General features: G+C 48.7%; 1 protein-coding gene across 3 annotated transcripts in view; it reads left to right on the top strand.

The window, feature by feature from the left end:
- PKHD1 (PKHD1 ciliary IPT domain containing fibrocystin/polyductin) overlaps nucleotides 1-26563 on the top strand; it is a 607682-nt gene that overhangs the window by 112173 nt on the left and 468946 nt on the right. For all 3 annotated transcript variants that reach the window (XM_068280030.1, XM_068280029.1, XM_068280031.1), the window contains exon 33: nucleotides 3130-3352. In XM_068280030.1, the coding sequence (XP_068136131.1) occupies nucleotides 3130-3352 (223 nt within the window). The remainder of the gene's footprint in view (nucleotides 1-3129; nucleotides 3353-26563) is intronic.

Genomic DNA, 26563 nt, shown 5'->3' with positions numbered 1-26563 from the left:
TTGGCAGCCAGTCAGACAGCTCCACTTACACTGCCTCTCTGATTAGCTGCTGAATGAGCTCTGGAACTCCGAAGCAGAGATATAAGTGTTGCTTATTTTCCACACCTGCTCTGAGTGACCATTAGGACACTCTGGTCCTTATTCAATGCACTTTTTACCCGCCTCTGGACAGAGGTGCTCACTTCTGCATTTAGACCCATTGAGTTATACTCCTGTTTGCCTGATGAAGCGGGACCACACCTGCGAAACGCGTTGCACTAAGTGGAGTTAAATAACAAAAATTTGTATTGATATATGGTGACTCAATTGAGTTTTATATTTTTGAGGGAGGTAAGTCCACCTGAACATCCCCCTCTTTTAGATGGTTTTTAAACATTTTTATTCTACTCTGGCGCCTCTGTACACCAAGCCTTGCTGAAATCTTGATTCCACCCTCGGTGGAGGGGTGCTACCCCGTTTCCAATCTACAGAGAGCGACATCTTAGAAACCTGAGTGGGGTCAGGTTCTAATACTCCCCACCTGCACTTGAAGTGTTTGCCTATGGGTAACCCATATTTGTAAGTATATGTAAGATTTTTTGCTTTAAACCACAACCAACTTAACAATACTACACCATATTGGGCTCTCGATTTCTCTTTGTTCTTCCAAGTATTGTGGTCTAAAGGGCATTTTTTGACAAGTTTGAAATTATCACGTAGGAGAAAACTCAGGAGAAAAAGCAAATGGCATATGGGCCTAGTCTGATTTTGTACTGTGGAGCAGCTGAACATTTAACCACTTCAGAACCACAGGCTTACATCCACCCGTGACCAGGCTATTTTTTACATTTCAGACCACGGCTGCTTTAAAGGGAACCAGAGAGGAACGGCATGAAAAAATAGAACAAGATTTTATACACACCTGGGGCTTCTTCCAGCCCCATAAGGCTGGATCGCTCCCACGCCGCCATCCTCCGCTTCCTGGATCGGCGGTACCGGGTCCCGTCAATTCCGGCAGACGCGGACAATTGTCCGCATCACAGGGGCTCCCTCCATACCCGTACGCATGAGGCTGCGCAGCAGGCAGCCTCATGCGTATGTGTATGGAGGGAGCCCCGTGTGATGCGGACATTTGGCCGCGTCTGCCGGCCGACTCGCCGACCCGGTACCGGCGGATTCTGGCAGCAGAGGACGGCGGCGTGGGAGCGATCCATGCGTATGGGGCTGGAGGAAGCCCCAGGTATGTATAGAAGCTCCCCCCCCCCCCAACCTCTCTGGTTCCCTTTGAGGGCTCGCTGCAGGGCCATACAACTCAGCACACAAGTGATTCCCCCTCCTTTTTCTGCCCACCAACAGAGATTCCTGTTGGTGGGCTCTGATTGCTGCTGCAGGGCTTTGTTTATTTTTCATTAACTTTTTATGAATTAATTAATTTATATTATTATTATTATTTTTTTAGAAAAATGTACATTTTATTATTATTTTTGTAGCCTCAATCCCTCCCTCCCCCCGGCAGCCAATCGCAGCAATCACCTCTCATAGACATCAGCCTCTGTGCCTCTCAGGGGGACAGCCGATTGTCATGGCTGTCCCCAGTACAGCGCTGCCATAGATCGCAGCGGGGTACAATGTAAATCTCCGAGCAGCGATTGCCGCTGGGAGACATCAAGCGGGGATGTGAGTGCATTGACACGCTCGATCCCCAGCAAATCACATCTCCAGGACTGCACGCCAATTGGCGTTAGGCGGTTCTGGGGCTGCTGCCGCGTTCACGCCAATTGATGTTAGGCGGTCTTTAAAGAGAACCCGAGGTGGGATGCTGACAATGCTATCCACATACAAAGGCTGGGTCTGCCTATACAGCCCAGCCTCTGTTGCTATCAAGATCCCCCCTAAGTTCCCCCTGCGCTCTGCTATGCCCCATAAATCACAGCCGCGCTGTGCGGGCTGTGTTTACCTCTGTAGTGTCAGTCTCGCTGCTTCCCCCCGCCTCCAGTATAGCTCCGGTCCCGCCCACGTCCCTTCCCTCCAATCAGCGGGGAGAGAAGGGACGCAGGCGGGGACCGGAGCTCTGCAGGAGGCGGGGGGAGCAGCAGACTGACAGTACAGAGGTAAACACAGCCCGCTGCAACACGCTGCGTTTCGACAGCGCGACTGTGATTTATGGGGGATAGCAGAGCGCAGGGGTGGGGGCTTAGGGTGGATCTGGATAGCAACAGAGGCTGGGCTGTATAGGCAGACCCAGCCTCTGTATGGGGATTTCGTTGTCAGCACCCCACCTCGGGTTCTCTTTAAGTAGTTAAATTCAATGAAACAAAATAAGCATTTTGAAATAACATGCACTGTTAATCCTAACAACATTAAGGGCCCTTTTCCACAAGCAATCACAATCACAAACGCCAGCGACTGCAATTTTTAATTAATTCTGTTATGCGATCACGATTTTTCATTTGCATTGCATTATCACTCTAAAAATCGCTACAGAAACCGATTGTGATTTGCGATTTCCAAATCTAATCACTATAGTGGAAAATACTTCTCATGATTTCTATAATAAAGTAGTAGTTGAAGAAAGGCCTTTAAATAGGAACTCCAGTGAAAATAATGTAATAAAAAGTGCTTTATTTTTACAATAATTATGTATAAATGATTAAGTCAGTGTTTGCCCATTGTAAAATCTTTTCTCTTCCTGATTTACATTCTGACATTTATCACATGGTGACATTTTTACTGCTGGCAGGTGATGTCACTGGAAGGAGATGCTGCTTGCTTTTTTGGCAGTTGGAAACAGCTGTAAACAGCTATTTTCCACAAAACAATGAAGTTCACAGACAGGAAACTGCCAGCACCATGGTCCTGACATCACACTGTGGGAGGGATTTTACCCCAATATCAGCCATACAGACCCCCCCTAATGAAGTTTGTGAAAAGGAATAGATTTCTCATGTAAAATGGGGTATCAGCTACAGATTGGGATGAAGTTCAATTCTTGGTTACAGTTTCTCTTTAAAATTGACATAATTGGTGTGTTTATTTCTTGAAAAAAGGGGGAACATTATTATAACTGTCTTGGCTGAGAGTTAGGAGTGGTGTGATGATGTCACAGTCAGCAGTTAATTAACAGGAGATGTGTTTCTTGCTGTGTACCAGGCTGGCTGGGCTTCCTGTGTGACCTGTCTCCGGAGTCCGGGGCACGATGCCATGAGAATGCAAACACTGCCATACACTGTGATGTCACCGTACGAGTGGGAACGCTCCATGTGACAGAGTCCCTGGCCTACCTCCATGTCTGTCGTCCCTCCAGGCAGTGCGACGGTCTGACTCCTCCCAGTGACAACAGCACTGCAGCTAACATCACAGGACTCTTCATCAGGTAATACCGGTATAATCATCATCAGCTGCAATACAATGAGTGGCACTGGGGGATATTTATCCAAAACAGTGCAAGGACAACTTTAGCAAATCCTGTGTTTAGAGCACATCTACCGATTGAGCGACCCAGTCGACCGTCCGATTTGATAATTTTATTGAATCAGATGAAAATTGGTGCTGCAACATGTCCATGCTATTGACTTGCGTAGAATCAGTCTAAAGCATCCGTCGGACATGCTGGAAAAGGAAAATCTCACATAGGGGCGTAACTTGAAATCACTGGAGCCCTCTGCAAAACTTTGGTTGCCCCACCCCAACAGTCATTACTAGAGAGGGGAGTGGTTATGGTAGCCCGAGGTGAAGGAGGGAGGTAGTCGGGCCCCTCCCCGCTGCTGTTTGTGCCTGCTGCTCCCCCTTCTTGCGCTGCCCCCTACCACCCCTAAAAGTGGCCCTGGAGGGCCCCAGAGCAAGGGGTCCGCCTCAGGCTTCACCCCCTACGGACCCCCTGTGGCTGCATCCCTTGCAGGGGGCTATTGTTACGCCCCTGGTCGCACATGCTTGATCAGGTACATGCTGGGGTTGGCGTGAGATTGCGACGACCGTTGTATGTGACGGACCCCTGTACCCCAAGTGTTAAAAGTCTGTGTGACCGCCTTTTACAATCCTGAACAACAACATGTTTTTACGCCATGTTTATAAGTATGGGAACAAGTTTTTTTTCCTGGTAATCCATAATTTAAAAAGTTCAGGGCAGGAACCCATGAAGTGGAAATCAGATGCCCCATCCATGGGAAAAGAGTCACTTGTAATCCATTTACTTTAACTACTTGCCGACCGCTCCACGCCGATTGTCGTGAATCCGGCGGCAGCGCTAGGACCGCTCCACGCCTTTCAATGGGGCTAGCAGGAGATCGTGCGCGCCGATGCGCGCGCCCATCTCCGCTTGAATGACGGAGCTCCACTCTGCCTTCAGTCTCCCAGCGGCGGCTGCTATTTTCCCAGCTAAAATACATAGCTGATCACATGTTGTAATTTGATCTCTCAGCTGTGTCAGCAGGCTGCCCCGGGCAGAGCAGCTCATTTGTAAACAAAGTATGTTAACCCGATTTCTGGTTCCATGAAAGCAGGAAGTAGACACACTGCAGATTTATAGCAGGATTTATATCAGCTGGAACAAAGAAATTCTTTTCTTTAAAGGTTATTGTGCTGTTGCTTATCTTTTAGCAGAAAGGAAGTTCTGAGTTCAGGTCCGCTTTAACAAGCACATTTTCTACCTGATGAAGCGTATATCCTTGTTCACGAAAGTGTGCTAAATAAAGTTAACTGGCATCTATGGCCTAATCTTACACTCTTTTTATGATTTCAACCCATTTGGGCGACCCTTTATTTTTATTTAACTAAATGGATCAGCAACTACAGCCTTTGATAGACTAAATTTCTTTCCCTTCTGGAGTCAGTTGAGATTTGCATGTTAGGGTAATTGTCTGATTATTGCAAGTAACATGTAAGGAAATTGGTAAACTGATATTTGCAGAGATAGAAAGACTGTGTCATTGAGCAGAATCGATCTAATGTCCCAGGGCTAAATATATATGAATGACTGACCTTTTTTATCTATACCCTGCAGTCAGAAGCTCTTCTCTGCTAGGAAATTCCTAATCAGTGAGGCTTATGCTATAATAGACAAGAGTCCGACAAGAGAGAAACTGTCACTTGCATGCCTGAAAGTAAAAATAAAAAGCAAATACAGCAAAGTTCTTAATATGTTTAGCACTGTACGTACACATGTTTATCTCATCATGTGACATGTCACCTTGGTTACACTTTAACCACCTCCTGACCACCCATAGGGTCACCCTCCCCCTCCGTTGCACCCACGAGTGTATCCTGATTATCTGCCCTGCAAAATGGATCGCTTTAAATGTCCATTTTGCACTCAAAAGTGCAAAAACGCAATATTTTAAAACGTCCGCTTTGCAGGAAGTGGTTAAAGTACAACATGTAGCTGCAGCTATAATAACAAGACACTAGATGGCACTGCATGCATCACTGTAATTGTTGTTAGTCCTTAGCTCCTCTTTCTCTCCTACTCCTCCTCATTCACTCTGACTGTTTGTGACCATATGTACTATTGCACAGGAGAGGTCTCTGTAAGTAACTGCTTCTTTCAGCTGTTGCATAGGCATGTTCATAGCTTCACAAATGCTGTCTATCCATCTTAGCCTCTGTCGTCCTTTTCTTCTTCTGCCCTCAGTTTTTCCAAGCATCAAGGATTTCTCCAAAGAATCTGGTCTCCTCATTATGTGACCAAAGTTTTTAAGTTTTAAAGAGAACCCGAGGTGGGATTTAATTATGCTAGTGGGGCACAGAGGCTGGTTGTGCACACTAACACCAGCCTCTGTTGCCCCATGGTGTGCCTCCATGTCCCCCCTGCGCGCCGCTATCCCCTCCGCAGTGCTAGCGACACACAGCGTGTCGCCAGCACAATGTTTATCTATGGCGTGTCTGTGAGCGCCGCTCCCCCGCCTCCTCCGTATCGGCGCTACCCGCCAATGTCCCTTCCCTCCAATCAGCGGGAGGGAAGGGACGCGGGCAGGTAGCACTGATACAGAGGAGGCGGGGGAGCGGCGTTAACAGACAGGAGAAGGTAAACATTGTGCTGGCGACACGCTGTGTGTCGCTAGCACTGCGGAGGGGATAGCGGCGCGCAGGGGGGACATGGAGGCACACCATAGGGCAACAGAGGCTGGTGTTAGTGTGCACAACCAGCCTCTGTGCCCCACTAGCATAATTAAATCCCACCTCGGGTTCTCTTTAACAGTAGTATCAGCCCTTCTAGTGAAACACTCTGGCCTTATTTCATTAAGTAGTGACTGGTTAGATCTAGTGTTGGGCGAACATCTAGATGTTCGGGTTCGGGCCGAACAGGCCGAACATGGCCGCGATGTTCGGGTGTTCGACCCGAACTCCGAACATAATGGAAGTCAATGGGGACCCGAACTTTTGTGCTTTGTAAAGCCTCCTTACATGCTACATACCCCAAATTTACAGGGTATGTGCACCTTGGGAGTGGGTACAAGAGGAAAAAATTTTTTAGCAAAAAGAGCTTATAGTTTTTGAGAAAATCGATTTTAAAATTTCAAAGGGAAAACTGTCTTTTAAATGCGGGAAATGTCTGTTTTCTTTGCACAGGTAACATGCTTTTTGTCGGCATGCAGTCATAAATGTAATACATATAAGAGGTTCCAGGAAAAGGGACCGGTAACGCTAACCCAGCAGCAGCACACGCCATCTGACATGTAGTCCTTGACCATCTTCTCCAGGCGATCGGTGTTGGAGGTGGATCTGCACGCTTGCTGTTCTGTGTGCTGCTGCATGGGTGTCAGAAAATTTTCCCACTCCAAGGACACTGCCGATACCATTCCCTTTTGGGCACTAGCTGCGGCTTGTGTTGTTTGCTGCCCTCCTGGTCGTCCTGGGTTTGCGGAAGTCAGTCTGTCGGTGTACAACTGGCTAGAGGAGGGGGAGGATGTCAATCTCCTCTCTAAAGTCTCCACAAGGGCCTGCTGGTATTCTTCCATTTTGACCTGTCTGACTCTTTCTTCAAGCAGTTTTGGAACATTGTGTTTGTACCGTGGATCCAGAAGGGTATAAACCCAGTAATTGGTGTTGTCCAGAATGCGCACAATGCGTGGGTCGCGTTTAATGCAGTCCTAGGCCGAAGAGGTCATAGCCTAGGGTCACAAAACCTGTTTATTGGGCAATTTCAATGGTGGCGAGTCTGACGTACATAAATCGCAGCAATGGCCGTTAGCAACGTCTGAATCTCACGAAATGTCTCATGCAGGTAGAAGACATATTGTTAGACTTGGGCTCCAAAGATGGGTTCCCTACATCTCTGCAAACCAGAGTTACAGGGGTCCAAAATTGGTAAAATCCCCCATAGGATTTAATTGGCTCCCTATTTCACTTTCCAAAATCTCACATCTTTTCAAAGGGCAATGGCTCAGCAGTACCAAATTTTCTAGCATTGTAGGGACCCTTAGGGGGAACATGACTGGTGAGTTTCGGGCCCCTAGGCCGAAGAGGTCATAGCCTAGGGTCACAAAAACCTGTGTATTGGGGCTATTTCAATGGTAGTGATGGTGACGTACATAAATCGCAGCAATGGCCGTTAGCAAAGTCTGAATCTCACGAAATGTCTCATGCAGGTAGAAGACATATTGTTAGACTTGGATTCCAAAGATGGGGTCCCTACATCTCTGCAAACCAGAGTTACAGGGGTCCAAAATTGGTAAAATCCCCCATAGGATTTCATTGGCTCCCTATTTCACTTTCCAAAATCTCACATCTTTTCAAAGGGCAATGGCTCAGCAGTACCAAATTTTCTAGCATTGTAGGGACCCTTAGGGGGAACATGACTGGTGAGTTTCGGGCCCCTAGGCCGAAGAGGTCATAGCCTAGGGTCACAAAAACCTGTTTATTGGGGCTATTTCAATGGTAGTGATGGTGACGTACATAAATCGCAGCAATGGCCGTTAGCAAAGTCTGAATCTCACGAAATGTCTCATGCAGGTAGAAGACATATTGTTAGACTCGGATTCCAAAGATGGGGTCCCTACATCTCTGCAAACCAGAGTTACAGGGGTCCAAAATTGGTAAAATCCCCCATAGGATTTCATTGGCTCCCTATTTCACTTTCCAAAATCTCACATCTTTTCAAAGGGCAATGGCTCAGCAGTACCAAATTTTCTAGCATTGTAGGGACCCTTAGGGGGATCATGACTGGTGAGTTTTGCCACTGCTGAGCCATTGCCATTTGAAATGGTGTGAGATTTTGGAACGGTAAATAGGAGGCCCAATGAAAGCCTATGGGGGATTTTACCAATTTTGGACCCCTGTAACTCTGGTTTGCAGAGATGTAGGGACCCCATCTTTGGAATCTAAGTCTAACAATATGTCTTCTACCTGCATGAGACATTTTGTGAGATTCAGACGTTGCTAACGGCCATGGCTGAGATTTATGTACGCCACCATCACTACCATTGAAATAGCCCAAATAAACAGGTTTTTGTGACCCTAGGCTATGACCTCTTCGGCCTAGGGGCCCGAAACTCACCAGTCATGTTCCCCCTAAGGGTCCCTACAATGCTAGAAAATTTGGTACTGCTGAGCCATTGCCCTTTGAAAAGATGTGAGATTTTCTGACACCCATGCAGCAGCACACAGAACAGCAAGCGTGCAGATCCACCTCCAACACCGATCGCCTGGAGAAGATGGTCAAGGACTACATGTCAGATGGCGTAGCTGTGTTGAACAATCCATCTGCACCCTTCAACTATTGGGTATCGAAGCTAGACACCTGGCACAAACTGGCAATGTACGCAATAGAGGTGCTGGCTTGCCCGGCAGCCAGCGTTATGTCGGAACGCTGTTTCAGTGCTGCCGGAGGCATCGTCACAGATCGGCGGCGTATCCGCCTCTCCACAGAAAATGCAGACCGTCTGACTCAAATTAAAATGAATCAATCCTGGATTGGAAACGACTACGCAACACTCCCGGACCCCAACCAAGTAACATGAACAATGAACATCTGTGATGGGTTAGCGTTTCCGGTCCCTGTTTATTGAACCTCTCATCTGTATTACATTTATGACTGCATGGCGACAAAATGCAAATTGCTATCCGCACGCTTCTTGTCCTCATGCAAGGCCTGGGTTGTTGTGTCTCAAAGCGTGGCCTTCTCCTCCTGCGCCACCCTCCTCTTGTTCCATCACGTGTGCTGCTGCTGGGTTAGCGTTACCGGTCCCTTTTCCTGGAACCTCTTATATGTATTACATTTATGACTGCATGCCGACAAAAAGCATGTTACCTGTGCAAAGAAAACAGACATTTCCCGCATTTAAAAGACAGTTTTCCCTTTGAAACTTTAAAATCGATTTTCTCAAAAACTATAAGCTCTTTTTGCTAATTTTTTTTCCCCTCTTGTACCCACTCCCAAGGTGCACATACCCTGTAAATTTGGGGTATGTAGCATGTAAGGAGGCTTTACAAAGCACGAAAGTTCGGGTCCCCATTGACTTCCATTATGTTCGGAGTTCGGCCATGTTCGGCCCGAACCCGAACATCTAGATGTTCGCCCAACACTACACGTGACCCGTTCGGCCAATCACAGCGCTAGCCGAACGTTCGGGTAACGTTCGGCCATGCGCTCTTAGTTCGGCCATATGGCCGAACAGTTTGGCCGAACACCATCAGGTGTTCGGCCGAACCCGAACATCACCCGAACAGGGTGATGTTCTGCAGAACCCGAACAGTGGCGAACACTGTTCGCCCAACACTAGTTAGATCCTCTGGCAGTCCAGAGAACTCTGAGTAGCTTTCTCCACATCCGCACACAATTCAAAATCATAAATGTTTCTACCCATGACCTTATTTGTAGTCCAACTTTCACACCCATATATTAGCACTATGAAGAACATATGTCTATCTTTGTTGGTAAAGTGACATCTCTCTCCTTTAGTATCTTGTCCAAATTTGCCATATCTTCCCTTTCAAGTAACAAGTATCTCTTGAAGGAATACTGTAGGAGGGTCGGGGAAAATGAGTTGAACTTACCCGGGGTTTGTAATGGTCCCCCGCAGACATCCTGTGCCCGCGCAGCCACTCACCGATGCTCCCGCCCCGCTTCTGGTTCACTTCTGGAATTTCAGACCAGTATGGTCTGTGCCTGCGCCGTGCACTCCTGCTGACTTTAGGGGAAGCAAGGACACGGCAACGCAGGCGCAGTGGTTTTCAGGCCTTTAAAGTCTGAAATTCCAGAAGTGAACCGGAGGCGGGACCGGAGCATCGGTGAGTGGCTGCGCCAACACAGGATGTCTACGGGGGACCATTAGAAGCCCCGGGTAAGTTCAACTCATTTTCCCCCGATCCCCCTACAGTATCCCTTTAATCACATGGCTGCAGTCGCCATCTGCAGAGATCTTCCATCCCAGCTCCTCCTCCTACTTAATGCTATTCTACTGGCCCCTGTTCCTTTCCATGAGTTGCTGACTATATCTTGCATGTTCTGTGGCCTGCTCTCATGCAGTTCTCTCGTGAAGTCTCACGTACACGGATTTAAAGTGTACCAGAGACGGATATGGGAAACAGTTCCCTGCTCTATGCCATGCCTCTGTGTCCCCTCTGCACCGCTCTTAACCCCATCTGCTCTGTGTTGCAACCCCCCTCAAAATTACAGACATGCAGCTTGTGGGCAGTCTCAAGGGAAAGGGGCATCCCTTGCAGGAGAGGCACTTTGCAATACTGCAAAATGTCCACTGTTGGCATCAGGAACGCCCCCTCACTCCTCTCATTGGTCCTTTGCTGCATATACCCCACCCATTCCCCGTCTATCTCAGCTCTGTGCTTCTCGGATGAGAGCACAGAGCTCTGTATGCAGCGTCGTGACCCCTGACCCCTGAAAGTGAAAGTAAGCCATTGAAGCTTCAGGGGGTCAGGGAGTGGCGGGGATGGATGCTTCCTGATCCAGGCTAGCCCCCAGGATCAGGTAGTATCGTTTTTATTACAAATGAATGCCAGCTCGGGTTCTCTTTAATGGTGTTTTGGCTTTCATAAAAAACAGAACCTGACACTTCCACATACCTGAAATCATGCTAGTGAGACAGCCATGGCAGAAACTGCTGGCCAAAGCCCGACTCAGAGCCACCGGAGGCCATACCATAAAGATCATTATGGAGTAGATGGAATCGCACGGCAGAAGACGGCTAATGCGCAGCATATGGGATAATTACGCAGTCTGCGTGCCATATTTGATGTGACTCCAATCCTGCAAGTCCTGTACAGTAATAATCGCGTCTGTATACTGGAAGCAATTAATTAAAAGCTGACAAGTGAAGGAACACAGAACTGCTCGGTCTGCGCCCACCGGCGGGCAGCGAAAGGGTTACCACGCGAGTCATTAAACGGTACAACTCTAATTAAATGCCTGCTAAGTCTAATTAGCAACTTCCCAGAGTTAATTAAAACCAATTAACCCTTTTCGGTCCGAGGGATGGGGAGACGAATGAAAACATATGACAACAAAAGCGAGACACGATTAACGAGTTTGCGTTTTATAGTTAACAGTCAATCGTGTCTGGGAATTGAAACTTTTCCAGCGGTGAAGCGTACCTGTGATTTAAAGCAGGGCTCCGGGCAAACATATATTACATTAACTTCAAAATCCGGATGTCACTTATATCATCAGCTGAATAATCTTACCCCCAGGATTTGTGCGGCAAAAACTAAGTGCTGAGTGTAGTGCTGGATCTGGAGACTGCTGCTGTTATTGCATGGCTGTTATGCACCACAAGTTAAGTCTCAGACACGCCCCTTGTATGCCAGTGCAGCTGAGAGTGATGATGTCACCGCAGCAAGCCTATCACAGAGTGCTGTGTACTGTAGTGATGCTAGAGAAGTCTGCAGAGCCAGTTTGGCTGCATCAGAGGAGGACAGAGTGAGTGTAATAAGCTGAGGCTGGGAGCACATTCGTCTGTCGATTTTCTGTATGTGTTTTCTGCGCACCTAGGGCTTGATTCACTAGCCGGCGCTAAGCCGGTTAGTGTGCCTTATCTGAGGTTAGTGTGCCTTATCTGCGTTAGTGTGCCTTATCTGAACTTAGTGCCCCTTAAGTAGCTTTGTGCACACTAAAAGATGCACAAAGCTACATCGCGCACTGCATGATAACATCACACCCGCTATACTGTACATGATGCGACCTTAAGGTTGCATAGGATGCGACCTAAACGGCGCATCAGTGCACCGTTATCGTCGCATCAGTGCACCGTTATCGTCGCATCCTATGCGACCTTATGGTCGCATCATATACAGTATAGCGGCTGCGACGTTATCGTCGCACCACGCACAAAGATCGACGCATTACGCTGTGTGCGCTGTGTGCGGTGCAGTGCGCGATGTAGCTTTGTGCATCTTTTAGTGTGCACAATGCTACTTAAGGGGCCCTAATTTCAGATAAGGCGCACTAACCTCAGATAAGGCGCACTAACCTCGGATAAGGCGCACTAACCTCAGATAAGGCACACTAACCTCAGATAAGGCACACTAACCTCAGATAAGGCGCACTAACCTCAGATAAGGCGCAATAACCTCAGATAAGGCGCACTAACCTCAGATAAGGCACACTAACTCAGAAAAGGCGCACTAACCTCAGATAAGGCGCACTAACCTCAGATAAGGCGCACTAACCTCAGATAAGGCGCACTAACCTCAGATAAGGCGCACTAACCTCAGATAAGGCACACTAACCTCAGATAAGGCGCAATAACCTCAGATAAGGCGCACTAACCTCAGATAAGGCGCACTAACCTCAGATAAGGCACACTAACCTCAGATAAGGCGCACTAACCTCAGATAAGGCGAACTAACTCAGATAAGGCACACTAAGGTTAGCGCTATAGCTTGTGACCACTAAGTGAAAAGGCACACTACCCGGCTAGTGCCGGTTAGTGAATCAAGGCCCATGTGTGTCTTTATGTGTGAAAACATGCTTCAGCAGCTGTGACTGCTGCTGGCTACAAATATATCGAATAAACGATCATTACTGTTGTATGTGTGTGTTTCGGCAGAACCCACTGAACCCAAATCTAACACCTGATCTGATCACATGTTCTGCTACATGCAAGTAGAGTTGGGCCGAACCTCCGATTTTAGGTTCGCGAACCTGGTTCGCGAACTTCCGCGGAAGGTTCGGTTCGCGTTAAAGTTCGCGAACCGCAATAGACTTCAATGGGGATGCGAACTTTGAAAAAAAAAATAATTATGCTGGCCACAAAAGTGATGGAAAAGATGTTTCAAGGGGTCTAACACCTGGAGGGGGGCATGGCGGAGTGGGATACATGCCAAAAGTCCCGGGGAAAAATCTGGATTTGACGCAAAGCAGCGTTTTAAGGGCAGAAATCACATTGAATGCTAAATGACAGGCCTAAAGTGCTTTCAAACATCTTGCATGTGTATACATCAATCAGGTAGTGTAATTAAGGTACTGCTTCACACTGACACACCAAACTCACCGTGTAACGTACGCACGTATGCAGTGGTGGGTTCACAGCACAGGTATGCAGTGGTGGGTTCACAGAACAGGTATGCAGTGGTGGGTTCACAGCACAGGTATGCAGTGGTGGGTTCAATGAACAGGTATACAGTGGCGGGTCCACTGAACAGAACAGGTATGCAGTGGCAGGTTCACTGAACAGGTATGCAGTGGTGGGTTCACAGCACAGGTATGCAGTGGTGGGTTCACAGAACAGGTATGCAGTGGTGGGTTCACAGCACAGGTATGCAGTGGTGGGTTCAATGAACAGGTATACAGTGGCGGGTCCACTGAACAGAACAGGTATGCAGTGGCAGGTTCACTGAACAGGTATGCAGTGGTGGGTTCACAGCACAGGTATGCAGTGGTGGGTTCACTGAACAGGTATGCAGTGGTGGGTTCACAGCACAGGTATGCAGTGGTGGGTTCACAGCACAGGTATGCAGTGGTGGGTTCACAGCACAGGTATGCAGTGGTGAGTTCACAGCACAGGTATGCAGCCAGACAGGAACAAGTTAAGCCTAACTAATCTTTCCCTGAGAGACAGTCTGCAGCAGCTCGCCCTACTCTCACTAACGCAGGCAGCACACGAGTGACCGTAATGGCCGCCGCTGCCTGCCTTATATAAGGGGGGGGGGGGGGGCTCCAGGGGCTAGTGTAGCCTAATTGGCTACACTGGGCCTGCTGACTGTGATGTAGAGGGTCAAAGTTGACCCTCCATGTGCATTATGGGGCGAACCGAACTTCCGCAAAGGTTCGCCTGCGGGACGCGAACGCGAACCACTGAAGTTCGCATGGAACCGTTCGCAGGCGAACCGTTCGGCCCAACTCTACATGCAAGCACTAATAGTGAATACTTGCTCAGTGTATTGGCAATCTACCCTCGCTGCATTGCAATTTTAGGTTTCAGGCTGTGCTTCCCTCTCTGGAGTCCACAGAGTACAAGCAACCTTACACCATTACAAACACCAAGCTGCAGGCCCCACCCACCCTGTCCTTGTGCAGGACTCGCCTATCATCTGTTCCATCTCCGGCCATCTTCTACCTCTGCTATCTTCATGCAGGGACATTTTTTGGGCATGTTCCCCACCTGCTGACCAATACTGCAACGGAAGTTTTCAGTTCCTTTCATTCTAATTAGCTCAATATGTTTTAAAGAGAATCCGAGGTGTTTTTTTGGGGTGCAGATGGGTCCACAGCTGCGTTATAGTTCATGAGCCCACCTCGGGGTCTCTTTAAAGATTACCAGAGACTCTCCCTAACCCACCACCCAAAAAATCCAAGGGCCTCTTAAGATTGGCAGTGGCCAAGGTATACATACAAAAGACCACTTTAAAGGAAACCTGTACTGAGTAAAATTATTGAAAATAAACACATGACGTAGCTGCAAATGAATATTACATACTAACCTCACCATCAGTTCCTCTCAGAAGCTCACCATTTTCTTCTTACAGTGATCCCGCCCAGTTCTGACAATATTTTGTCAGAACTGAAATATACCAGTTGCTGTCAGTTATAGATCAGCAGCTGTCAGTTACAACTGAATGTGCAAGGTAATGTCCATGTTTCCCTATGGCTCAAGTGGGTGATATAACAGTGTGCTGACCAGGAAGCTGTTATGGGGTAATAATAGCCATTTTTAAAATGGAGGACAGAGAATTCCATTGATTACAGTGGACAAATGGGACAAATGAGGAGAAAGAGATTGAGGAGTAGACTACACAGGAGGTAAGTATGACCTGTGTATGGTTATTTTGGCTTTTTATTTTCAGTTCAGGTTCTCTTTAAGCCCCATGCTGTGTGCCAGTTTTGGGATGTATTTGCACTTTTCTTAACTGTAGTGCAGTTCTAGAAATTCACACCAAACTGACGCTATTATGTAGGATTTAAGAAGTTTCTTATTATCATGCAGAACAGTTCCCCCTGCTGGTTAGAACTATTTGAGAACTGAAAAAATGTTGGCAATGCTTTGATAAATCTGGCCCAGTGACCCTGTCAATCCAGTACAGCTCTCCTTGTGTTTCTCTCTCTCCCTACAGCCAGAGTGACAGAAGGGAACAGAATAAGAGATCCCTCCCACTACCTTTTTATAAGAAGGTGTCCTAATTCCTATTGGTCACTAGTGGGAAGCTCTAAATGGCCTTTTCAAGGATACCGGTGATCACTCTATACAGGGGCAAACCCAGGATTTTCAAGGGGGGGATTCCTGAAAGGTCTCCCTCAACCATGCACAATATAGTATAATAATATGGTAGGACATCATGCTGGGTACACATAATGCAATTTCCCGACAGACCAACAACTAGGTCGATCAGAAGCAGTTTGGATACAGATAATAATGAGGACAGCCGACATTGGTAATGAAGGGGAAAGTGAAGCATTCACACACCAGAGCTGCTCCATGCTCTGTACACACGCTGCTGCTCCATGCACTGTACACATGCTGCTGCTCCATCCAAAGTCAACTGTAGCAGGGAAAGAAAGGGGGCGGTGCTGTGTGCTGCAGGATGCCTGCAGACATTCTGGTGTCTCAACTTGTGCCTGTCCCCAGACACTGCACCGGCCCTTGTCTGAGGGGGGATTCTGGGCAGCTGTAATCCCCCCCTGCGTTTGTCTATGCTATTGTTTGCAAAATATAACCAGTAAACCTCTCTAGCGGAAAAGACGGTTATACACGCCAATACGAAACATGCGGCTAACACTATCGATGTGCGTGTTAGAGGAAAAAAAAAAGGTTATGAAAATTAATTGGATCACTTTTTGCGCAGAAATCCTGGGGAAATTGAACGCCAGGGAGGTTAAGGGGGCCATACACTTATAGATTTGCAGCAGATTCGACCATCAGATACATTTCTGTCAAGTCGAATCTGACAGGAATCTATCTGATGTGTGCCACACACTAGGAACAGATTTCCAATAGATTTCAGATTTAAATCTATTGGAAATCTATCTAAATGCATTATTGAACCATTAGATCCAACGCAACTCAGTAGGCCATCGGTCTGCTGCCAGCAGCAGATCCACCTAGATTTTCCATCCTGTCAGATAGAACAAATCTCTCATTATCGATTGATAGATTTGATAGAATCGATTTCCGATCGACTGATTCGATAGATCGATTGATGGCTGAAATCGACCAATGTATGGGCCCCTTAACTCTTCCCAACAGATTTGGTTCCTGGTGAATTTTGGCTTCGGATCCACAAAGAATTTGCTTTATGCCCTCTGATGTTGTGGTTTTCGTCTGCTCATGCTCATCCCTTAGTAAACCAATGCAGTGATCAGCCAGAGGCAGGTGCTGATCAAAATGTAACAGGCAGTGATTGGCCAGAGGCAGGTGCTGATCAGAGTGTAACATGCAGTGATTGGCCGGAGGCAGGTGCTGATCAGAGTGTAACGTGCAGTGATTGGCCGGAGGCAGGTGCTGATCAGAGTGTAACATGCAGTGATTGGCCGGAGGCAGGTGCTGATCAGAGTGTAACGTGCTGTGATTGGCTGGAGGCAGGTGCTGATCAGAGTGTAACGTGCAGTGATTGGCCAGAGGCAGGTGCTGATCAGAGAGCAACGTGCAGTGATTGGCCGGAGGCAGGTGCTGATCAGAGTGTAACGTGCAGTGATTGGCCGGAGGCAGGTGCTGATCAGAGTGTAACATGCAGTGATTGGCCGGAGGCAGGTGCTGATCAGAGTGTAACGTGCTGTGATTGGCTGGAGGCAGGTGCTGATCAGAGTGTAACGTGCAGTGATTGGCTTGAGGCAGGTGCTTATCAGAGTGTAACGTGCAGTGATTGGCCGGAGGCAGGTGCTGATCAGAGTGTAACGTGCAGTGATTGGCCAGAGGCAGGTGCTGATCAGAGTGTAACATGCAGTGATTGGCCGGAGGCAGGTGCTGATCAGAGTGTAACGTGCTGTGATTGGACGGAGGCAGGTGCTGTTCAGAGTGTAACGTGCAGTGATTGGCCAGAGGCAGGAGCTGATCAGAGTGTAACGTGCAGTGATTGGCCAGAGGCAGGTGTTGATCAGAGTGTAACGTGCAGTGATTGGCTGGAGGCAGATGCTGATCATAGTGTAACGTGCAGTGATTGGCCAGAGGCAGGTGCTGATCAGAGTGTAACGTGCAGTGATTGGCCAGAGGCAGGTGCTGATCAGAGTGTAACGTGCAGTGATTGGCCAGAGGCAGGTGTTGATCAGAGTGTAACATGCAGTGATTGGCCAGAGGCAGGTGCTGATCAGACTGTAACGTGCAGTGATTGGCCGGAGGCAGGTGCTGATCAGAGTGTAACGTGCAGTGATTGGCCGGAGGCAGGTGCTGATCAGAGTGTAACGTGCAGTGATTGGCCAGAGGCAGGTATTGATCAGAGTGTAACGTGCAGTGATTGGCCGGAGGCAGGTGCTGTTCAGAGTGTAACGTGCAGTGATTGGCCAGAGGCAGGAGCTGATCAGAGTGTAACGTGCAGTGATTGGCCAGAGGCAGGTGCTGATCAGAGTGTAACGTGCAGTGATTAATCAGAGGCAGGTGCTGATCAGAGTGTAACGTGCTGTGATTGGCCAGAGGCAGGTGCTGATCAGAGTGTAACGTGCAGTGATTGGCCGGGGGCAGGTGTTGATCAGTGTAACGTGCAGTGATTGGCCAGAGGCAGGTGCTGATCAGGGTGTAGCGTGCAGTGATTGGCCAGAGGCAGGTGCTGATCAGAGTGTAACGTGCAGTGATTGGCCAGAGGCAGGTGCTGATCAGAGAGCAACATGCAGTGATTGGTCGGAGGCAGGTGCTGATCAGAGTGTAACGTGCAGTGATTGGCCGGAGGCAGGTGCTAATCAGAGTGTAACGTGCAGTGATTGGCCGGAGGCAGGTGCTGATCAGAGTGTAACGTGCAGTGATTGGCCGGAGGCAGATGCTGATCAGAGTGTAACGTGCAGTGATTGGCTGGAGGCAGGTGCTAATCAGAGTGTAACGTGCAGTGATTGGCTGGAGGCAGGTGCTGATCAGAGAGTAACATGCAGTGATTGGCTGGAGGCAGGAGCTGATCAGAGAGTAACATGCAGTGATTGGTCGGAGGCAGGTGCTTATCAGAGTGTAACGTGCAGTGATTGGCCGGAGGCAGGTGCTGATCAAAGAGTAACGTGCAGTGATTGGCCGGAGGCAGGTGCCGATCAGAGTGTAGCCCTGTGTATAGCTTGCTGCTGAGCCTGGCCTGGCTGTGAAATGTAACGGGAATGTAAGGTTCAGTGTAACAAACAGCTGGTTATGTAGCGTCTACAGCAGTCAGGACATTTATCTCTGTGCAGACACAACATCTGCTGCATGCCAATGGGGAGAGCTCACGTTAGAAGTGAGGAAGATGCAAGTCTCAGGAAGCAGCAATTATTTATACAGAAAGCTGCTGGATATTAAAGGCTCATCCGCTCATGTGGGGTTATCATGCATCAAACTCGGTAACATTGCCTAACTTTCCAACTCCGGGGAAGAGGCGGATTTAAAGGGACCCTGCAGCAAACCCGAGACATGGAAGTTGTTGATCAGTTAGGCCTCGGCATTAGGGCCCATTTTCCATGAGCTGCATTGTAGGGGTGGCTAACGGCGTTTCTTACAGTTATGTTATGTTTCTGCCCATGGGGTCAGCGTAGAGCCGGATCATCCACAAAGCAAACCTAGGCAGTTGCCTAAGGCCTTGAAAGAGCTTGGGGGCCTGGTGCAGGGGCGTAACTAGAGGGGAGCGGCGCCCAGAGCTGTGGGGGACCCCAACTACTAACCTTCCCTTCCTCCCATACAGGGGACTATACAACAGTTCAGGTGTTTGTCTGGTTACACATGTTATGGGTGTGAAGATCATCATAGCCACACTTGTTGAATGACCCTTGTGAGATGGGCCCCAAGGCTGTGGAGGGCCCCAAGGGGAGGCAAGGGAAGGGGTGAGCACACCCCATGAATTGTAGTTATGCCACTTGTCTGGTGGTCGCTATCGCCACCCCCCCCCCCCCCAATTCTTACTAAATAAGTCAGGTGACCATCAGCGGTGGGCAGAAAGTGCTATCTTTCCTAGGGCCACATTTCATCTTTTCATCTTTCCCTTTTTCTGGGTAAGAGGCAGTTACTATACACCTAACAGGGGCCATTGATTGTCTCTATTAACACCTTCCATTTGCATTGTGCGTAGATGAGGTCTTAAAGTGGATCCGAGATAAACTTTTACTCATTGCATATTTGTGTTCCTTTCATATAGTTTATAGGGCATTCCTCAAGCCAAATACTTTTTTTTATGGTTGTGATACCCGAATTCTCTATAAACTAAACAAGCCTCGTCCACAGCTCCTCCAGCGCCTAGGCACTCTGAGATCCATGTAGCAAGGGCTCATGGGAGCTCAGTCTGGGCAGGAGGAGGAGGTGTTACTAGCCAGAGATTTTAGAGGCAGAGGGGAGGAGGAGAGGGGAGGGGAGTTTTCACAGGCTGAGGGCTGGATATGCAGAGCAGCTTTGCCTGTGTGTAATGATCACAAGCTACATGGCTGCTGTCATTGTATCACAGGAAGAAATAATCATATATTGTTAAAGCTGTTTGCAGCTAAATTTGCTGTGTAAACTATCTAAACTTTAGATCAGATATATAGACAAGTTACTTGTTATAGTTAATTTTTCATCTTGGATCTGCTTTAAACTCCACCTAGAGTGACAAGCTCTGCTTTGGTTACTTTCAATTCAACTTTACTTCAATGCTGGGTCCCGAGAATGCATAAAGTACAATACAGTGCATGAACCGTATCTTCTGTAAGACTATGTTTTTAACTGTGTTCAGTCAGTCTTCTGATTCAGACCGTGCAGCCAAACAGCCAGCATCACCAGTTATGTACTCCACCTTTTTTCACTATAGTTGGAAAATACAGCCCCCTCCCCTGACAGACTGACTAAAGAGGAGCAGCACGCTCATGAGGTCATTATTCTGCATAGTTGGGAAATACAGCCTCTCGCCTGACAGACTGACTGAAGAAGAGCAGCACACTCATGAGGTCATCATTCTGCATAGTTGAGAAATACAGCCCCTCCCCTGACTGGCTGAATAAAGAGGAGCAGCACACTCATGAGGTCTTCATTCTACAAAGTTGGGAAATACAGCCCCCTCCCCTGACTGACTAAAGAGGAGCAGCACACTCATAAGGTCATCATTCTGCTCTACAATGCAGGAATACTGGACTGTCCTGACTCAATGGGCCCAGATCACTTTTTAAAGGTAGGAGGGGGGAGGGATCATGATGGCAACACCTATGATTGGTTGAGGGAGTAGATTGGCAACATTGGTTATGGGTGGGTTGGGGAATCATGATGGCCATGCTTCTTATGGGTAGGAGGGGTTCACGATGGCCACATTTGTTCTTGTTAGTGGGATCATGGTGACCACACTTGTCATTTGACCCCTGGCAGATGGGTTGTGGAGGCCGCCAAGTGGTGATTGGAAAAGCATGTGGATTTGGGGGGGGGGGGGGGGGGGGGCATTAAAGTTTTTTGATGAGGGGTTTTCCAGGTTTTCTAGTTATGCCCCTGAAGACTGTAGCGTGTATCAAACGGGATGCAGATGTTTTAAAGGAGGGGGTTCCATTCTGATACCATCCCTGCTGAGTGAAGACCCCCCAACGTAACGTTCAGTTGTGCACCGATATATGCTGAGGAAGTTCAGAGCTCAATCACCTGGCATCACAACTCCCGGGGCTTTGTTCCTGGGTGCTCCATGCTGTACTGTACGCTCAGCTCTCCCACACACGCGCCATGCGAGCAGCGCGCCAACCTCATCTCCTATAAAACAATAAGCTGTACCCCACCTACTGTACATGGAGCTGCCAGGAATCCCGGGCCTTGTTCCTGGGTGCTCCATGCTGTACTGTACGCTCAGCTCTCCCACACACGCGCCATGCCGGCAGCGCGCCAACCTCATCTCCTATAAAACAATAAGCCGTACCCCACCTACTGTACATGGAGCTGCCAGGAATCCCGGGCCTTGTTCCTGGGTGCTCCATGCTGTACTGTACGCTCAGTTCTCCCACACGCGCCATGCGGGCAGCGCGCCAACCTCATCTCCTATAAAACAATAAGCCGTACCCCACCTACTGTACATGGAGCACCCAGGAATCCTGGGCCTTGTTCCTGGGTGCTCCATGCTGTACTGTACGCTCAGCTTTCCCACACACGCGCCATGCCGGCAGCGCGCCAACCTCATCTCCTATAAAACAATAAGCCGTACCCCACCTACTGTACATGGAGCACCCAGGAATCCCGGGCCTTGTTCCTGGGTGCTCCATGCTGTACTGTACGCTCAGCTCTCCCACACACGCGCCATGCGGGCAGAGCGCCAACCTCATCTCCTATAAAACAATAAGCAGCACCCCACCTACTGTACATGGAGCACCCAGGAATCCCGGGCCTTGTTCCTGGGTGCTCCATGCTGTACTGTACGCTCAGCTCTCCCACACACGCGCCATGCAGGCAGAGCGCCAACCTCATCTCCTATAAAACAATAAGCCGTACCCCACCTACTGTACATGGAGCACCCAGGAATCCCGGACCTTGTTCCTGGATGCTCCATACTGTACTGTACGCTCAGCTCTCCCACACACGCGCCATGCCGGCAGCGCGCCAACCTCATCTCCTATAAAACAATAAGCCGTACCCCACCTACTGTACATGGAGCACCCAGGATTCCCGGACCTTGTTCCTGGATGCTCCATACTGTACTGTACGCTCAGCTCTCCCACACACGCGCCATGCCGGCAGCGCGCCAACCTCATCTCCTATAAAACAATAAGCCGTACCCCACCTACTGTACATGGAGCACCCAGGAATCCCGGACCTTGTTCCTGGGTGCTCCATGCTGTACTGTACGCTCAGCTCTCCCACACACGCGCCATGCCGGCAGCGCGCCAACCTCACCTCCTATAAAAAAAATAAGCCGTACCCCACCTACTGTGCATGGAGCACCCAGGAATCCCGGGCCTTGTCCCTGGGTGCTCCATACTGTACTGTACACTCAGCTCTCCCACACACGCGCCATGCCGGCAGCGCGCCAACCTCATCTCCTATAAAACAATAAGCCGTACCCCACCTACTGTGCATGGAGCACCCAGGAATCCCGGGCCTTGTCCCTGGGTGCTCCATACTGTACTGTACGCTCAGCTTTCCCACACACGCGCCATGCCGGCAGCGCGCCAACCTCATCTCCTATAAAACAATAAGCCGTACCCCACCTACTGTGCATGGAGCACCCAGGAATCCCGGGCCTTGTTCCTGGGTGCTCCATACTGTACTGTACGCTCAGCTCTCCCACACACGCGCCATGCCGGCAGCGCGCCAACCTCATCTCCTATAAAACAATAAGCCGTACCCCACCTACTGTACATGGAGCACCCAGGAATCCCGGGCCTTGTTCCTGGATGCTCCGTGCTGTACTGTACACTCAGCTCTCCCACACACGCGCCATGCCGGCAGCGCGCCAACCTCATCTCCTATAAAGCAATAAGCAGCACCCCACCTACTGTACATGGAGCACCCAGGAATCCCGGGCCTTGTTCCTGGGTGCTCCATGCTGTACTGTACGCTCAGCTCTCCCACACACGCGCCATGCCGGCAGCGCGCCAACCTCATCTCCTATAAAACAATAAGCCGTACCCCACCTACTGTACATGGAGCACCCAGGAATCCCGGGCCTTGTTCCTGGATGCTCCGTGCTGTACTGTACACTCAGCTCTCCCACACACGCGCCATGCCGGCAGCGCGCCAACCTCATCTCCTATAAAGCAATAAGCAGCACCCCACCTACTGTACATGGAGCACCCAGGAATCCCGGGCCTTGTTCCTGGGTGCTCCATGCTGTACTGTACGCTCAGCTCTCCCACACACGCGCCATGCCGGCAGCGCGCCAACCTCATCTCCTATAAAACAATAAGCCGTACCCCACCTACTGTGCATGGAGCACCCAGGAATCCCGGGCCTTGTCCCTGGGTGCTCCATACTGTACTGTACGCTCAGCTCTCCCACACACGCGCCATGCCGGCAGCGCGCCAACCTCATCTCCTATAAAACAATAAGCCGTACCCCACCTACTGTGCATGGAGCACCCAGGAATCCCGGGCCTTGTCCCTGGGTGCTCCATACTGTACTGTACGCTCAGCTCTCCCACACACGCGCCGTGCGGGCAGAGCGCCAACCTCATCTCCTATAAAGCAATAAGCAGCACCCCACCTACTGTACATGGAGCACCCAGGAATCCCGGGCCTTGTTCCTGGGTGCTCCATGCTGTACTGTACGCTCAGCTCTCCCACACACGCGCCATGCCGGCAGCGCGCCAACCTCATCTCCTATATAACAATAAGCTGTACCCTACCTACTGTACATGGAGCACCCAGGAATCCCGGGCCTTGTCCCTGGGTGCTCCATACTGTACTGTACGCTCAGCTCTCCCACACACGCGCCATGCGGGCAGAGCGCCAACCTCATCTCCTATAAAACAATAAGCCGTACCCCACCTACTGTACATGGAGCTGCCAGGAATCCCGGGGCCTTGTTCCTGGGTGCTCCATGCTGTACTGTACGCTCAGCTCTCCCACACACGCGCCATGCGGGCAGAGCGCCAATCTCATCTCCTATAAAACAATAAGCCGTACCCCACCTACTGTACATGGAGCACCCAGGAATCCCGGGGCCTTGTTCCTGGGTGCTCCATGCTGTACTGTACGCTCAGCTCTCCCACACACGCGCCATGCTGGCAGCGCGCCAACCTCATCTCCTATAAAACAATAAGCAGCACCCCACCTACTGTACATGTTTAATTCACGGCCAAGCCCCCCGCCACGAGGAGAAATAAAGAGCGGCAAATCCCTGCCTCTGTAATTTCCCTTCTCCCTGCAAAGCATTAAAATCCTTATTTGGCAGAATAACCGGCACATATATCGAATCTGTTTATTCTGGGCTGTTAAGTAAGTTTAATTAAGTTACTAAGTTAATGTTGCAAGCTATCTACCGAGAATCTTAATGCAATAAACTGAGGCAAGGGAATAAGAATCCTAAATTGCCTCATTTTTTCACAGTTGGAATTGGGGACCAGTTAGCCGCTTGCGCTGAACGAATTCAAATCTCTGAGTTGCCCTGAAGCTGAGCAGGTTATACCACGTCGCAGGCAAGAGGAATGCTTCAGTGTGATCAAAGTATTGTAACAATACGCTCTTTCCATCCACCGCCTTTCTTTCACTCTTATTACGCTTTCAGCCTTTTAATCCTACTACAAGCCTTTTTTGTTCTTTTCTAATTTGCTTGTAGAGTTTACCAATCTGCTTCTAAAGCACTTAAAGGGCCTAAACGTTGGCTCTCAGGACCGAGTCACTGGCGTTCTGCGCAGCGCTGGCAGCTTAAAGGACCACGATCGCGAAAAACATAACGTTTTAAGTACACGTAAACACATACGAAGTTCATTACTTCCAGAGTAAAATGAGACCTAAATTACTTTTCTCCTATGTTGCTGTCACTTACAGTAGGTAATAGAAATCTGACAGAACTGGCAGGTTTTGGACTAGCTCATGTCCTCATGGGGGATTCTCGGGGTTTTCATTATTTTCAAAAAACACTTAGTGAATGACAGTTGCTCATTACAGCTGTCAAAAAAGTGTGCAGCGAGCAGGGAGGCTGGGCAGCATCTTTGTGTAAATCCTTTTCAGGGAGTGGCTTTATAAAGAATAAAGGCCATGCTGAGAATCCCCCATGAAGAGATGGACTAGCCCAAAACCTGTCGGATTTCTACTACCTACTGTAAGTGACAGAAACATAAGAGAAAAGTAATCTATCAGTCATTTTACTTTGAAAGAAACATATTTCTTATTTGTATGTGTTTACATGTACAGGTAGTCCCCGACTTATGAACGACCCGCCGATACGAACCACATGGATTCAGTGTTTCCATGGGAACAAGCAAAAAAAAATGTCAAATTGGAGTTTTTGAGAATGTCGATTTAAAAAAAAAAAAATCAAAGAAAAATGGCTTTTATATAAGCAGGTACATGGGGGCAGAAGTGACACAGAGGGGGACACTGGAGGCACAGGGGGGCACAGAGGAGGTACAGGGGACAGGGATAGCACATTGTTCCGACTTAAGAACAGATTCAGGTTAAGAACGAACCTACAGTCCCTATACCATTCATTAACCGGGGACTGCCTGTATTTAAATTTTACCTTTTTTCGTGACAGAGGTCTTTTAAAGGGATCCTGAAGTGAGAAGTATTTGGAGGCTGCCATATTTATTTTCTTTTAAACGATACCAGCTGCCTGGCTGTCCTGCTGATCTTTTTGGCTGCAGTAGTGTCTGAAGAACACCAGAAACAAGCATGCAGCTAATCTTGTCAGATCTGATCTGATCTGCTGCATGCTTGTTCAGGGGCCATGGCTTAAAGTATTAACCACTTTACCCCCGCCCGTACGAATTTCTCCGTCCCCTTTTCCATCCTTTCACCCCCAGGGAAAGAGAAATCCGTACTTTCCGCGCTCCTGCCGCTGCCCGCGCTCCTGCTCGCTCTAGCGCGCACTCCCGCTCGTAAACACGCCGCTCGCCCGGAGATCAATGAACAGGAAAATCCATTTCCGTTTGTTGATCTAAGCCCCGCAATGATCCGCTGCTTTTCTGATAAGCAGCGCGATCATTGTGAAAGAAAAAAAAACTTACCCAGCCTCCTAGTACTTCCCCCAAGCGTCCGGAAGGATGCTTGGAGGTCGCATTAAACAAAAAGTTACTGTTGCCATCTTGTGGCCAAATAGTAAAACTACACCCTAAAGCATTTTTCACATACAAATTCATTACTTATACACAAAATATTCACTCATTACCTCCCACACTCCCCATTTTTGCTTTTTTTTGTAATTAAAAAAAATAAATAAAAAATTTACAATTAAAAAAAATACATAGTTACCTTAGGGACTGAACTTTTTAAATTTTTATGTCAGGAGGGTACAACACTGTTACTTTATAAACTATGGGCTTGTAATTAGGGATGGACGCAAAACTGAAAAAAATGCACCTTTAATTCCAAATAAAATATTGGCGCCAAACATTGTGATAGGGACATAATTTAAACGGTTTTATCACGGGACAAATGGGCGAA

The sequence above is a fragment of the Hyperolius riggenbachi genome, chromosome 4, assembly GCF_040937935.1.
Source record: "Hyperolius riggenbachi isolate aHypRig1 chromosome 4, aHypRig1.pri, whole genome shotgun sequence".
NCBI lineage: Eukaryota > Metazoa > Chordata > Amphibia > Anura > Hyperoliidae > Hyperolius > Hyperolius riggenbachi.
The sequence above is the reverse complement of the archived record's forward strand: the minus strand, read 5'-3'. Positions and strand labels throughout refer to the sequence as shown.